The sequence below is a fragment of the Polistes canadensis genome, unplaced genomic scaffold (assembly GCF_001313835.1).
Source record: "Polistes canadensis isolate GaletaPanama2010 unplaced genomic scaffold, ASM131383v1 scaffold_2, whole genome shotgun sequence".
NCBI lineage: Eukaryota > Metazoa > Arthropoda > Insecta > Hymenoptera > Vespidae > Polistes > Polistes canadensis.
In genome coordinates, this window is record NW_014569549.1 from 2199371 (window position 1) to 2214395 (window position 15025).

The window sequence follows — 15025 nt, forward strand, 5'->3', positions numbered from 1 at the left end:
CTTAGTAAAGACATTACTGGTTTCAACGAATGATAAAAGGAGCCCTTTGTAAACCATTGCTATTTATTGCGAAGATGAAGCCATTCCGATATAAAGGCTACAAAGAATAGGAAGCCATTCGCATACCACGATCATTGACAGCTACGAAATCTACTTAAGTTAGAGAAATATAAGTAAGAGGAAAATTGAAAAGTAAGATATGTAATAATCGTACAAGATAAAAAGAAATTGTTGGTCTATTATGTTCATCCCGCAATTCTTACGCGTATGATTTTTCTTTTTTTTCTTTTTTTTAGTTGAAATAAAAATTATCGTTATAAGAGATAAGATGTGAATCGCGTGCTAGAAAGTAAGATTTTTTCTTTTTTTTTTTATAAATGCCATGGGACAGAAATCGCGTGTTTAAAAGTAGACTAAAGGGAATCTACAAACATACTCCTTCAAAGAGAGTACTTCCGACAGAGATAACAGAAGTGTCGTTTAATATACGCACATTGATATCTACGTTCATTTGCATAAAGAAGAATTCTGTCGCAATCGTGGAAGACTAAATGGCCTCGTTCCGTGATAATCGATGAAAATACGCCGACACCCCGTGCAGCAGCTCTTCATCACTCTTGGTATTTCAAAAATTTAACCTTCCATGCTATTGTAATAGATTTTGATGGATGCATTCTAAGATTAGTGTTTAGGCGAATAATGATGATCGTTTGAAAATAATTACCACGATATTTCATAGAATTCATTATGCATATCTCACGCTTTTTAATAATATTTTCTTTCTTCGCAGGATCATCTGATCGTTGAATTGCTATGATATTAATCTGCAAAAGAATGTTGTATTTTTTTAAACTATTTTATTTATATTAAGAATTTGTAGGGGACGATTCGAGGTCAACGATTGTGCTCAGTCAAAAAAAAAAAAAGAAAAATAAACGAAAGATCATATTTCATGCAATCTTCGTTATTTCGAAGAAGCCCCGTTGTTTACTGTTACGGTCAGTTTTAAATAATCTTCATTTCAACGATAACGAGCGAACGGCATGGAAACGAATTTTACCGTGAAACTTCGTCGAATTTCGCGCGTTAGAATGGTTTCACTGTCGTTAAAATTCGCATTCCTGGCAAGCGATAAAAAGTAAAAAAGCGTAAGAAAAATTTCCATCTTATTACCATAACGTTACGTTGAAATATACAAATCATAGGATTATAACAAAATTGACATTAAATTTCTATTCTTATTACTTTATATTACCTATACACGTATATTTTTATATCAATTTTCTTTAATAAAACAAAACAATCTTCTCAATAAAATTTATTTCCAGAAAACAAATCAAAAAATGAATATAAAATATACGCGCTTAGGAATAAAAAAAAACGAATAAATGTTGAGTATATTATTGTGTATAGTGTTAACAATATTGTCTCTTAAATAGGCGAGTTAATTTAGAACGATAATCCGGAGGCGTCGGCGTAGTCGAATTTCGCGGAATCCAGGGCGCGAAGAAAGGTAAGGCCTCGCGGTGATAAGAGCATTGGCACAGGGTGGTAGGAGCTCGTTGAGGGATGGAATGGAATGGAATGGAATGGGGAGGGTAGTAGCGGTGAAGATAGGAGAAAGGGCAAAGTTGGTTCGGGGAACGGCCGTCGTTAGGGCGCTGCTACCCGGCGAGACGTCAGTTCGCTATCGCATCGCGACACGGTCGGATCTTCGCGAGAGCGTGGTGTGTCCTTCGTTAATGAGAGGAGTGGAACATCAAAGAGAAAGAGAGAGAGAGAGAGAGAGAGGGTGAGAGAGGGGGCGGGAGAGAGGGAGAAAGGAAAAGATAACTATAAAAAGATATCCACGCGTAAAAACGAGAAAACTAACGCGAAAAAGGATAGATAGATAGATAGATGTGATCGTTGTAAATAATTAGTTAAGAAAAATCCGGTTAAAAATGGTGAACGGAAATCGTAGCATTGAACCAATACCAACAAGAGGATAACAACAAGTGAGAAAGATATAAGAAGAGAAGGAGAAAGAGAGAGAGAGAGAGAGTGAAGAGGACAAGTATAATATATAGGCGCGAATTCGGATTAAAAGGTCGGCTCGAAAAGGTCCAATTGTCGATCGGTTTAATATTTCGCGACAATGCGCGTCGGGATGAGCCTATCGTGGATAACGAACCTTCGCGAATAAGAAAATAACAATAACGGGGTTGTTTCTCGAGAGTCGCGCGCCTCGCTCTGCAGCAGCGTGAAGTTCGCGAAATGCGAGGAGAGGGTACGAGGGTTAAGAGTTCGAGTTACTCGCGTGCATCTTCGCTCGTTGGCGGGTAATACGAACGAGAGGGGGTTGAAATCTTTTTAATGTATTATTCGTTATTATTCGTGTTATTATTCGTATTATTCGTCGTGTGCGCGATTGTTTGTGAACCAAGATAATAATAATAATAATAATAATAATAATAATAAATTTAATATAATAATATTAATAAGTAATAATAATAAAAAAAAAAATTCATAAAAATATATATATTAATATTTATAGTAATTATAATAATTAATAGAAAAGGTGTCAGAATAAATAAAATCTGTGTGTTCGTGTATACAAGAAGACGAAGAGACGGGGTGTCGTTTTAGTCGTGTTAGTGACGGAACAGTGTTTGTTTGAGATAGCGACCTCTTCATTGGAAGGAGATAGAAAACACGTGGAATAAAAGAAATAATATAAACGGACGTACGAGGAGAATCACGTCGTCAACCGTCGCATAGACCACAACTCGGAAAGGAAACGAACCTGACCCGCTTGCTGAAACGGGGGTAAGATAACGAACGACATTTTTGTCTCTTTCTTTCTTTTTGTTTTATTTCTTTCTCCCTCTTTCTATCTTCCACTAATTTTATTTTTTTCTTTAGTTGCACTCGACTTCGATGTTTCGACATCCTTTATCCTACCGAATTAATTTCAAACGTTCTTCCCACTCGCGGCACCGTGCCAAACGCCTTTTGCTTCTTAATGAAATTCTTTCGATGCTAGACTACTAATTGAAATTAGCCACTGAAATATATTCTTCTTATTATTTATCTACTACTACGAATACCAACCCATGGCATTATTCTTTTGTTACCTTTGCACATGTTATTTTTGTTTTTTTTTTTTTTGTTGTAAAAAGAAAGAACAAAGGGCGAAAGTAATTTTGGAGTCTGTTACATTTGTAAAGAAAGAAACGATTGAAAATTTGTAGTAGATACGTAAGTATCTACTTTGCTTGATTCACGTGTCACAAAAAGAATACATTTACAGGTTACACGTTTCTCCAGGGAATTTCTAAAAATCTTTCTTTACGATTTCAATGGCTTTCGAAATAGTTCAAGCTTTTTTTTCAAGTTCATAAGAATTCTTTTTCCTATTTCTCTCTTTATTTCTTTGACTTTTTCTCTTTAAACTTCTTTTCTCTCTCTCTCTCTCTCTTTCTCTCTCTTACTACGGATTCTCAGCGTCCCTCGTCTTTGCTTTGACGGACTGCGAAATGATCTTTCTCGTCTGACTCTTTTCTTTTGTACTACTTTTCGACAGGCGTTATCTCCTTTCCCTGTCATCCCTGTTTCATCCTACGGAAGAAAAAAAAAAAAAAAAGGGAACCTTGCTCGTGCGCTCTGCCTCCTGACTTTCTTTCATCTCTTTCTCTTTCTCTTTCTCTATTCCGGACCATTACATAAAGAAGATATTAGTTTACAATAGACACTTGTACGAACGTAGATGAAAGCTTTCCATGGTAGCACTTGTTCCATGTATCGATAAGTCCTTGGTATAATAGAACCTGTGGAATAATAGTTCTCTTACACTTTCTCATTCTTTCTCATTCCCTCTTGGTCTCTTCCCTTATATTTTTTTTTCTTCTTTTTCTCGGCCCTCCTCCTCTTCTTACTCGTCGGATAGATAAAACTTAAACATCAAAGGTAGAATCTACGTGACAAAAAACTAAATCCGTTATTTATCTTTTATTTTCAATGCACTCTGTAACATCTTTTATCTGTTTATTTTTTTTCTATTCTCTTTGTAAACGAATTAAAGAAATATGAATATATAATATAAATGAGATCGTAGAGAAAAGAAATCTATTATAAATATATATTGTTATATACGTATTCGTACACATATTTCTATATTATTGTTTAAGTTTCATTGGTTTATTTTTTAACAAAGATAAATTTATTTTCTAATTGTGTTCCACGAGAGTAATTGAATCCTATTTCTTATGAAAGAAAGAAGTTTTTAATAACTTTGACGAGTCGGGGGATAAGAAATTCGTTCATTTTTATTCTCACTAAGGATATTAACGTTAATTCGAGCATCCTGATGCAAAATGGCTGGCTGGTTCGTCATTAGGAATAACCAATTTAAACTGTGATATCAAAATTAGGTCGGTTTGCTTAACGTAAATGAAAGAAATTAATCAAGTCTCGTCTTTCGAAAAAGGTGTCGCGAACATAATGGTGAACATTAAGCCCACCTGCTTTTTATATCCCAACTTACGATCTTGATCGCCTAGTTCGCGTTATCTCGGTACACTACTTTTCTTCTTGTTTGTCGTGTCTGATAAATTACTCGGAAGCCGTAGTCCGCCATCCGTTATTTTTACCTTTTTAGACACGATCATCATCGTTTAAAATGAAAATTCTACGAGTACCATGTCTTCTTACTATTTTCATCGATTTGAAACACACTACGTCTAGAAATTTTTTTATTCAATTTCTCCTACTTCGAGATCTCGTTCTCGTCTTTAACAATAGTTTTTTTTAAGATCATATACTTTGAAAAACAATTGCTTGCTTCTTGTTCGTTGCTTGGCCAACGACGAGTTACGCGATGAGAACGTTTCGTCTAGTCTTTTTCTTTTGTTTTTTATCAAAGTTAAAAATAAAAGTGCTTTTAAAAAATCACTGGTACTCGAGGACGAACGCTTTGCTAGCTTTCAAAGAAGGGTGAAACAGATAAAAAGGATGTGTTTGCGTATGTGTGTGTGTCTGTGAGGTAGGAAAAGATAGAGTGCTAAAAAAGAAAAAAGACTAAGCCACGAAAAAATATACATTTTTGCGTGGACGGTTTAAACAAAACTGTGTTTTGTTTTTTGCTTACTTCTGATCCCTTGTTTTTAAATCTTAATATACTTCTAAGTTTTAAATCGTACTTTTATTGTATTTAAATGACTAAAACTTGTAATGGATGTGGTACTAGGGTTGCTAAATCAGTTATATGCAATTTTTATAATATTGCATCTCATTCATGCTGTCTTCTAGTCAGCCTATGTCTCTCTCTTGTCATGATTATGATGATATTAATAAATTCATGAATATGTCCACTCTGAGCAAAAGAAGGATGATATCTGATGCTCTATTTGCTTGTAAAGTTTTCAAAGGGTTTCTCAACAGCTCAGATATCATTCAGCTTTTCTTCTTCAATGTTCCTTATAAATATCTTAAGAATTATGACCTATTACACATCAGTACTCATAACACTTCGTATGCCTATCATAATTGCATTAATAGAATTTCTCAATCATTTAACCACTTCTATCAACTCATTGATCCCTTTAACCAATTCATATCTTCCATTAAATTTTGTCTAAACTCACTATAGAATTGTATAACTTTGTTTTTTTCTTTAGTCGTTATTACGTGCAACTTAATGTATATTTTATTTAATTCTTTATAATTTTTGTAAATATATTTATATATTCCTTTTATTTATAGTTATAATATTTCTCTGTATATATATTATTTATTTGTTATTTATCAATATTTATTTTTTTTGTTATGTAACAATGGGTAAAACCCGTCAATGCATAAATAAAATAACTTCAAACGTTTCCGAAGTGCTATCTGCTAATTCACAGCTGCACGCAACTGCGTTTCAACCTTTTATCTCGGAAGATACGTTGAATAGAATTTCCTGTTCCACGAATATTATTTCTCTGTCTTTCCATTTCTTTTTGTCTCCCTCCTTCGTTTTTTTCTCCCTCATTTCCCTTTGTTTTAACATCTGACACATTTTCTACATAGAAATAATAGTTGTTTAGTATGATCCAGTTTTCGTCAAATTTTCGCTATCGCACATAAATTCCGAGTTTATTTGAAATTTCGTTTGTAATTACTACGACTTACTTCCTGTTGATTGAAATTTACTTTGCATCTTCTACTTTTTCTTTTTTCTTTTTATATTTATTTATGTCACCGGTCTAAAGTTTGCAATCACTCGCTGATTTCCGTAAAAATTGAATACACCGATTAATTTTGAAGTGATACTACTCATAAATTTTGTTGACAAATAAATCAAGTGGATATTAATAATTGAAATTATTCGAAAATTAGATTTATTCAACGTGCTACGTTAACACCGATCTATTATATTTATCCTTTATAAATTTCGATACTTAAAATACTAAACATTAAACTTCTTTGATTCTACTCTAATCTTGCGTGTCATTCGACACCAATCGAATGTCGAACGTAGTTAAATCGAACTAAGATATATTACTTTTCCATGAAAAAAAAAAACCTTTATCTTCCGTAAAAAGATTTTCCATTTCAATAGAAACGAGAAGGAGAGATTCGTATTCGTAAAAATAACGTGGAAGACTATAGTTTAAAACATTCGAACGTAACTAACGTTAGCTTTTTCTACGTTAGAGAACTTCTCGATAATACGTCGAAACGATCAGTTTCTGCAGACAGGATTTGGGTTATGTTTAAAATGGAATACTTCGATGGAAGTTCTTCGATTTGTTATGAAGCTGAAAAGTCGTTTGACTTTCGTGCGTCGTTTGCTTCGAAACGATAGAAAGAGTGAAAGAATGTTTATATATGTGAGTGTGTGTAAGAAAGAAGGATAGATAGATAGATAGATAGAGAGAGAGAGAGAGAGAGAGAAACATGGAAAATGAAAAAGAGGGGAAAAATAAGAGCCGTCTTTTTTTTTCCTATTAATTTCCGTCCTGACGCGAACTCACTTATCTCTTTCTCGTTCTTATTTTCCTCTCTGTTGCTGTCAAATCGTAAAGTTAATATAAAAGCGAAACACGGCTTTATCGTCGATATTCGTCGACCGTATTTCGCAGACCGTACTTTACAATCGTCACGTCGCGTCGTCAAGCAAATCTTAAGGAACGATTTTTCTTCTTTATTGTTTCGCTTGGTAATTTATTTTTCGCGAGTGTTTAAACACCTCGGCGACGACAAGTCAATCAACGGAAAATGGAAATTGGAAAAGAAGTAAGATAAAATAAATGGGAAACTCGAGAAACAATTACGAATTAAATCTTTAGATTTTATAAAATATATTATATTATTGTGATGATGAGGGTGAATTGTGTATGTATGAGAAAATATGGTTAGAACGGTTAAAAACGGTTAGAAAATAATTCCGTTGTTGCGTAGACGCGTTTTTTTTTTTTTTTTATTTTCAGTCGATAACGTTTTGTTCAATCGGTGGGGATGACCGATGGTGGAGGAAAGAATAGGTATATATATAATGCGTGGCGAAAATGATTGACGGACAGTATGCTAATTGTATTGTAATTACGACGAGTGTTTTGCGAGAATATCGAAAAAGTTAAGTATTTTATTGTATCTTATCTTACATCTCCGTTAAGTACAGCAAGTAAATTAATTAAGATCAAAAATACTTACTAGATTTTATTCTATCTTATCTTATTATATTCCATTATATCTTATATTAAACAATATTAAATAAATAAAATAAATTTATATATATATATAAATACATATAAAGAGAGTATTATTATATATAAATGCATAAAAATATATATATAAATTTGATAGATGAAATTATTTATATTTTTCACTTGCACGAAATCTCATTGTATTATTTTCTTATTTTTTTTCTTAATATTTAAAAGATTGTTGTATATGAAAAAAATCTTAACCCAATTGAAGAATTATATATTTATTATATAATATTCCACATTCTGATATATATTTACGATAAAAATATATAATATAATTAATCTCGATGACAACAAAAACGCAATATCTTTGTTGAAGTCATTTTGAAATTGAATGAAACAAAAGGAGGATCGTGGATAGGATATAGTTGATGTTCCACAAAGAAGAGTCTTTCACCTCTCAAGAGGGAAACACCGTAGAAACACCGAAACAGAAGACAAAGCGAGGAAAATGTAGGCTTCTCTCGTGGATAGTTGGATGCCGCTCGGGTTGACACACAAAGTGCAATGCGCGCGTTGCATCACGTTGACGACGGTGCATCGAGTAAGAACGTTTCTGGATGAAAAGAGATACGAAACGCCCTATGTACCGCCCTTTCTCTCTCCAAGGGCTCGTTTCGTTCGTTTCACGTGTTCACGAGAGAGTGAGAAGGATGCTGCTTTAGTCTCTATCTGTTATTTTTTTTTTTTCTTTTTTTTATTCTATTTTACCCTTCGTTTCTCTCTGCAGTGGCGGGAAATACGAAAAGGAAAATAAATGTAAAATAGAGAGAAAGAAGATGAAGCGATAAAGAAAGAAAGAAAGGAAGAATAAGAAAGAGAAGAGGAGAAAACGTTTTGACAGTGAACATCGCTTGTGATTTGAATAAATGAACCGCGTTATACACACACACACACATACACGTTTGTTGGAGGACGTATGGGAAATACTATGGTAGCAGCCGGTCCATAGCGAGCCATTTCGTTTACGGTCCTTGCTATAAGAAACGGAACAGAACATCACGCCTTCTACGGATCTATTCGAGGAGAAAAGAAATAGAAAGAGACGGACAGACAAACAGAGACAGAGAAAGAGAGAGAGAGAGAGAGAGACAGAAAGAAAGAGTGAGAACACGGTATCTCGACGTGACGAATGAGTAGTTTCCCGAAATCGTCTTTCTCTCTCATTTTATTTTCTAGAAATGAGAAAGAAAGGAAGGAAGAAAGAAAGAAAGAGAGGGAAAGAAAGTGTGTAGAGAAAATCAAGCATGAGATTCACGCGATTCTCCCTTGGAATTCGTATTTTCCTTAAATTCGAGATTGCCCTTTTCTCTCGTGGGCCACTTTGCAGAAAAGAGAAAAGCGTGCCGTTGCTAAAAGCGAAGCAACCTATATATTTTTCCTTCCCTCTCTCTCTTTCTCTTTCTTTCTTTCTATTTTTCTTTACTTTTTCCTCTTTCTTCGTCGTCGTTTTCGTCGTCGTCGTCGTCACGCTTCTCTTTCTCTCGATAAGACTCATCTTTTGGACCTTACTAGCACACGAAACTCACTCTCACCACCATCTCTGCTTCTGTATCTGGTTTTCTGATATAACGCGTTACGTTGGAAAGTTTAGAGGATTACCTAGGTATTGTGTGTAACTCGCTCTCAACTTGGCTCTTTTATTATGTCGGATTCTACAGATAATATGAGTTTCTTTTTTGCGCGTGCACTCGAACTCGCTTTGTCGATTTTCGATATGAAAGTACTGAAAGTTATATTCGTTTTAATACATTTTTTTGTACCCTCAGTCTGTCCTTCTCTTTCTCTTTCTCATTTCATATTTTTTCTGTTTTACATTGCATTATAAACATAAGTACAAAGCGTAACGATCTTGAAACGTAATTGAGATTTTATTTGCATTTCGAAAATTAGATAAATATGAACTAGAAGTATATTATCTCTCATACATTTTAACGCACAATACTGTAGTATTATATAGAATGTAAGAAATAAATGTGTGTGTTAAAGAAGTAGTAACTTTTCTTATAGAAAGTATACGATAAGTAACGGTTATTAGCTTTTCTAAAATGTTCACATTCCTTTTGATGATTCACGTTACTCAAATTGTAACAAAATAATTGTTTTCTTAATCGTTCATTATTAGATCTTTATTTTATTGATCAAAGAAACTTACAATATTTCCTAAAGTCTAATTGAATTCTTTGAACAGAATAAAATTATTCATTAACGCTTTGAGAGTTTTAATGTCAGATTAGTATTGTTATTTGATGTATTTCTAGTCTTTGTATTTGAACACATTATTATGTGGCTATTTGCTTGTTGCACATACATTGAAACATCGTTCTTAGTTCTATGACATTTCAGAAGTTAGTTTTGCCATTAAACGAAAACTTACTCTTCAAAGGTTTAAGACCAAAGAGAGAAAGAGAGAGAGAGAGAGAGAGAGAGAGAGAGAATAATGAGAGAGCATATGTCTTTGGTGTATAATATAGTCTTTCCTTGTTTGCAGTTCAGCTTCAACGTATGAGGGAAACGTATTATGTGAGGTGAAATTTAAGACGAGGGAAACGAAGATGTCCACCATCAGCGTTGCGACATGGTTACTCGGAGTTGTTGCTCTGACGACGATTAATAACGGTAAGTCATTTGTAATAATACCGATTTATCGATTACCAATTTTTCATGAATTCGCCAAATTTTTAACTTCATCAATTGTTTCTTGTTATTGATGTAATTTAATTTGTAAGAACGAGATATTATATTTGAAGACCATTGCCATAAATTTGGCCACATATTTTAATTGAAATAATTAATTATTATAACGATTATTATTACGCTAACAGGTTAATTAGATTTTTCCAATAGCAACGTAAAAGCTCTACTTTTAAATTAAATATCAATTTTCTTCGGTGAAGAATAATATATTATTAAATTTAGTTATATAGAAAAAAGAAATTTTCTTACACTATATATACCAATTCGTGATTCCAAATAAAAAACGATGTCGTTCATTAATATGCATGTACCTATAACGGATACATTTGTAAATAATCTAACTTTACTGAGTTGCCAAGTTCCTTGATTTATGCGAAAAGGTTTTATACCTTTATCACCTCGAAGAACCACGTTTTACGATTTAAATACGAAATAAACTACACACGCGTTTTTACATTGTCAATTTTTTTTTTCCTTCCTTGATTACATTAGCAAAGTTAAAAGAAATAGGGAAGGGGGACAAAAAAAATTTGTCTTTTTATACTTTGTATGTTCCGCGTTTCGTAGATCCTGCTGATAGAATGTAAAATTCGCTAACTGTATCCAAGCAGCATTTCAACTGCGTTGTAACGTTTTCAAAAGCGTTTCGCTCGTTAATTTTGCATGGAACGATCGAAGTTACCCATTTGAATGATGCTCGTTATTTTCCCCTTTTTTTTTTCTCTCTTATTTCTTGTCATCATTGCGTTTACTCTCTCTCTCTCTATCTTTTTCTCTTATTTCTTGTCATCGCTGCGTTTACTCTTTCTGTCTCTGTCTCTCTCTCTTCCTCTCTTTCTCTACCTTTCTTTCTTTCTTTTATATCTTACGGCGAGACATAGCAGCGGTATTTAAACGTACAATTGGAGTCCTTCATTATTGTCCGCGAGGCTGCAGATTGTTTGAGAAACAATGGCGTGTCGCTTGGAAAAGCGTGAATCCGTGCTTACACCTTGCCGTACGCTGCTTTTCGCACGTTATAATTTTATTATTGCATTTGTCATTCATATTCGAAAGAAGAAGAAGAAGAAGAAGAAGAAGAAAACCGAAAGAAAGAAAGAAAGAAAGAAAGAGACAAAATTTCAACCATTCTTTTTGTATCTCTCTACGTTAGATTAAATATTTTTTCCTTTATCGTTAACTATAAGTATTATACGTATTTTATATTGGTTTAATTGAACGATACATAAATAAGAAAAAAGAAGAAATCTCTGTGAAAAGTTTTGAAACAAATATTATATATTATGTGACATACGATAGATAAGAAAATTTTACGTGACTACGTAGCAATCGATTTGAACACAATTTACAGACGAAATTCTTGGCAAGAAAGTAATCGTTAACGATAACGATACACTATAAGTATCTTTTATAAAAATGTCAGAGTTTATATCGACGTTTATAGAAGCAAAGGTGGTGGTGGTGGTGGTGGTGGTGGCGATGAAAGTGGTGGTAGTGGTAGTAGATGTTGTGTAGTGGTGGCAAAACGTTTGAAACTTCGAAACGTCCTACGCGACTTGATTTATCGTCTGAGCTCCCACATGGTTCCTAGTATTTTCTATGGAAGGTGGGAGTCTAACGATGCGATATACGGACAACTATTTACGACGACCATTAGCGAAGTACCAACCGAGAGGATTTAACTGCAGTCACCGATAGTGAAAAATAAAACGATTTTTTAATAATATTCTTCATTTATATCGTAAGCACGTTTAGGCCGATAGTTAGATTTCATCAAATTTTTTATATTTTTTCTCTTGTATTTTCTTCTCTCTCGTCATAGATGAAAAAGATAAATAATTTTTGAGAATTTATTTCTTTTTCTTAGTCATTATCAATTTGATTGCCAGATCGTTGGATCGTTTTTTTTTAGCAATTATGTGTTATCTATAAAGATATAACCGTGCATTCTAAAACATAAAACATCACAGTTACTATTTTTTATTGCCGTAAATTTTCATTTGTGATCATAGGTATATTATAACTTTTAATTATTGTAGAATAATATTTTCATAAGGTTTTCTAACGTGTTTGTTCACATGAATAATTTGATTTCCACAAATCTAAAAAAATGTAAGCGTGGTATAGTATTTTCTAAAGGTTATTATTGTCACACATATCTGGTTCCTTGTATACGCCCACAGATTTGATAAATGTTTTATCGACTCGAATTCGTCACGAACTATTTTACATATGCTGATATGGACAAAAGAAGATACAAATATCTCTTCGTTTTTTTTTTCCGCTCTTTCTGTTTTATTTCATGTAACTCGAATTTAAAATTCAAGGCTCTAGCATTATCGGTTATCTCGAATTTTTATTTACCGTTTTTTTTTTTCTTTTCTTTGAACTCGACTACCGTTCGTTCTTCTTTTTCTCTTTCGATTCCTGTCAATAGTAGAATAGGAAAAAATTTCCTCGCGTGGGAAATACCGTTTTCTACGTTTTTTCTTTTTTCGAATCAATGCGAGACTGATGTTGGTAGAAAATTTTGTGTGAATGCGTATATAAAATCCGAACGTTCATCGAGGTTGAATTGTTGGAAAAGAAATCGCAGGAGGAGGGGGGGATGGGAGAAGGGAGGAGGTTGTGGGAGGTTTCGATTGAGATAGGAATTCTGGGAAAAACGATACAATGATTTAGAATTGAAAAGTACGTTTGCGTTTTTTATTCTGTTAACACGAGCATTAAATTTTAGTACGGGCTTTTGATCAATTAGAACATAGAACTTGTCTTTGTAAAAGTTACTTTGCTATAGACGTTCTTTTCGTTATATTATATATAGAGAGAGAAAGAGATATCGAAACGGTTTGTTTTACGATCTGATATTAAAATTTGACGTTAACCCTTTTGTCGACTAATATTATTGTAAATTGAAATTATTTTATTACAAATTCGAATCAGAAAACCAGAAATTCTTGGAAACATCAACGACATCTGACAAATTAATAATCTTGACTGTCAACTTATTTAAAAGGTTATAAAAACATGTCTTGTCGTATCTAATTTTATTTCAACTTTCCAATAATACGAGCATTTAATTATCTTTTAGTCGAAAGTATGTTTTTTTTTTTTTTTTTTTTTTATTAATATTTATAATGAAATCAATACATCTCGATAAAAAATTTTCCATTGAAAAAATAGAGCGAATTAATCGATCAATTTGATAGCATTAAAAAAAAAGGTCGGCTTAAAAAAAAAAAACAATACAAAACAAAACGGTATGGAGAGTAAGAGAGAAGAAGGGTTGGTAGTCCGAAATAAATAGAAATTCTTAGAGTATCCCGTGCTATCAAGCACGAGCATACTCTTAGAAAGAAAGAGGAATAAAAGGATCCGTGACAAAGGCCATTGTGCATTCGCTCGACGGGCAGTGTCATCCAGTAGCGAATGAGAGTAAAATTCCCGGGAAGGAAATAATAATCCGCGAGCATGTAAAAAGCTTGCCGCCTTTGATGTTGTTATTGACGTTGCTATTATATGAAAGAGGATCGCCGATTATTACATACACACACCTACACACATTCTTATACATCTATATAGGATATTGATATTACATATATACAGATATATTAGATAATATATATATGTATATATACTCAAGGAGCGAGTGAGAGAGAGAGAGAGAGAGGGATACACGCATGCACACATACAGAGACACGTAAATCCCCATTATCCTCATCTTTGTTAGAGCAATGTTCTTGTGTTTGCACGAGCATGTATTTCTCGTTTAACAAACAAGCAGTAAGTTGAACCCTTTCTCGATAGTCTTCCTTCGAAAATTCGGAATCGTTATCACGGATCGGAATCATTAAAACGAGAATGCTTGCTGTTTTACGACCGTTCTCTTATACATGCATGTGTATTTACCTGTATACATATATACATCATACATACATACATTTTGCTTGCTTTAGGTGTGTCCTTCAACGTGTACGGGTATGTGTACACGCGCTTATACAACTCGTTGGTTCTCGTCTCGAGCTGCGGGCAATAAACACTCTTTTTTGCGAGCAAACAATGCAGTGACACGAGGCGAAAAATTAACGAGGCGCAGGCCAAATTCAAACTCGTTTCTCTCTCTCTCTCTCTCTCTCTCTCTCTGTCTCTGTCCCTCCCTCCCTTCCTCCCTCCCTCCCTTACTCACTCACTCACTCTCGTGTATACTACTATATTTCGTTCCTCTTGATTTTGAAATCCCTCTCCACTGAACGAACTCTTCCACGTTTTACCTCCTTCTTCCCACCGAATTCGTGGAAGCGTAAAACCAAGGGTGAGCAAGTCGCTCGCGAAATCCTTCACCGATATCTCGTCTCCCTCTTGATAACTAAAATTCTTTCTAGCACTTCGTTATCGTACTTGCACTCTCGAGGGTTGTGAGGATCTCTTCAATAGGTAGAGTAGTACACACTTCGGTTGTTTTGTATAGAAAAGGCGATGGGAGTTAAAGTTAAGATCCATTGTTACGTTAATTTAAACTTTGAAAAGAATATATACTCGTGTACTCTTTTTTTCTTCATCTTTTTTCTTTCTTGTCTTTCTTGTCTTTAATTAAC

At 33.8% G+C, this 15025-nt stretch overlaps 1 protein-coding gene across 3 annotated transcripts in view; it reads left to right on the forward strand.

The window, feature by feature from the left end:
* Positions 1 to 1671: 1671 nt before the first annotated feature.
* Positions 1672 to 15025, forward strand: part of LOC106784870 (T-lymphocyte activation antigen CD86-like) — a 277467-nt gene continuing 264113 nt past the window's right edge. For 2 of the 3 annotated variants that reach the window (XM_014744840.1, XM_014744855.1), the window contains exons 1-2: positions 1672 to 2808; positions 10225 to 10352. In XM_014744840.1, coding sequence (XP_014600326.1) covers positions 10289 to 10352 — 64 coding nt within the window. In that variant the 5' untranslated portion in view covers positions 1672 to 2808; positions 10225 to 10288. The remainder of the gene's footprint in view (positions 2809 to 10224; positions 10353 to 15025) is intronic. The other variant, XM_014744848.1, reaches the window with a different exon arrangement.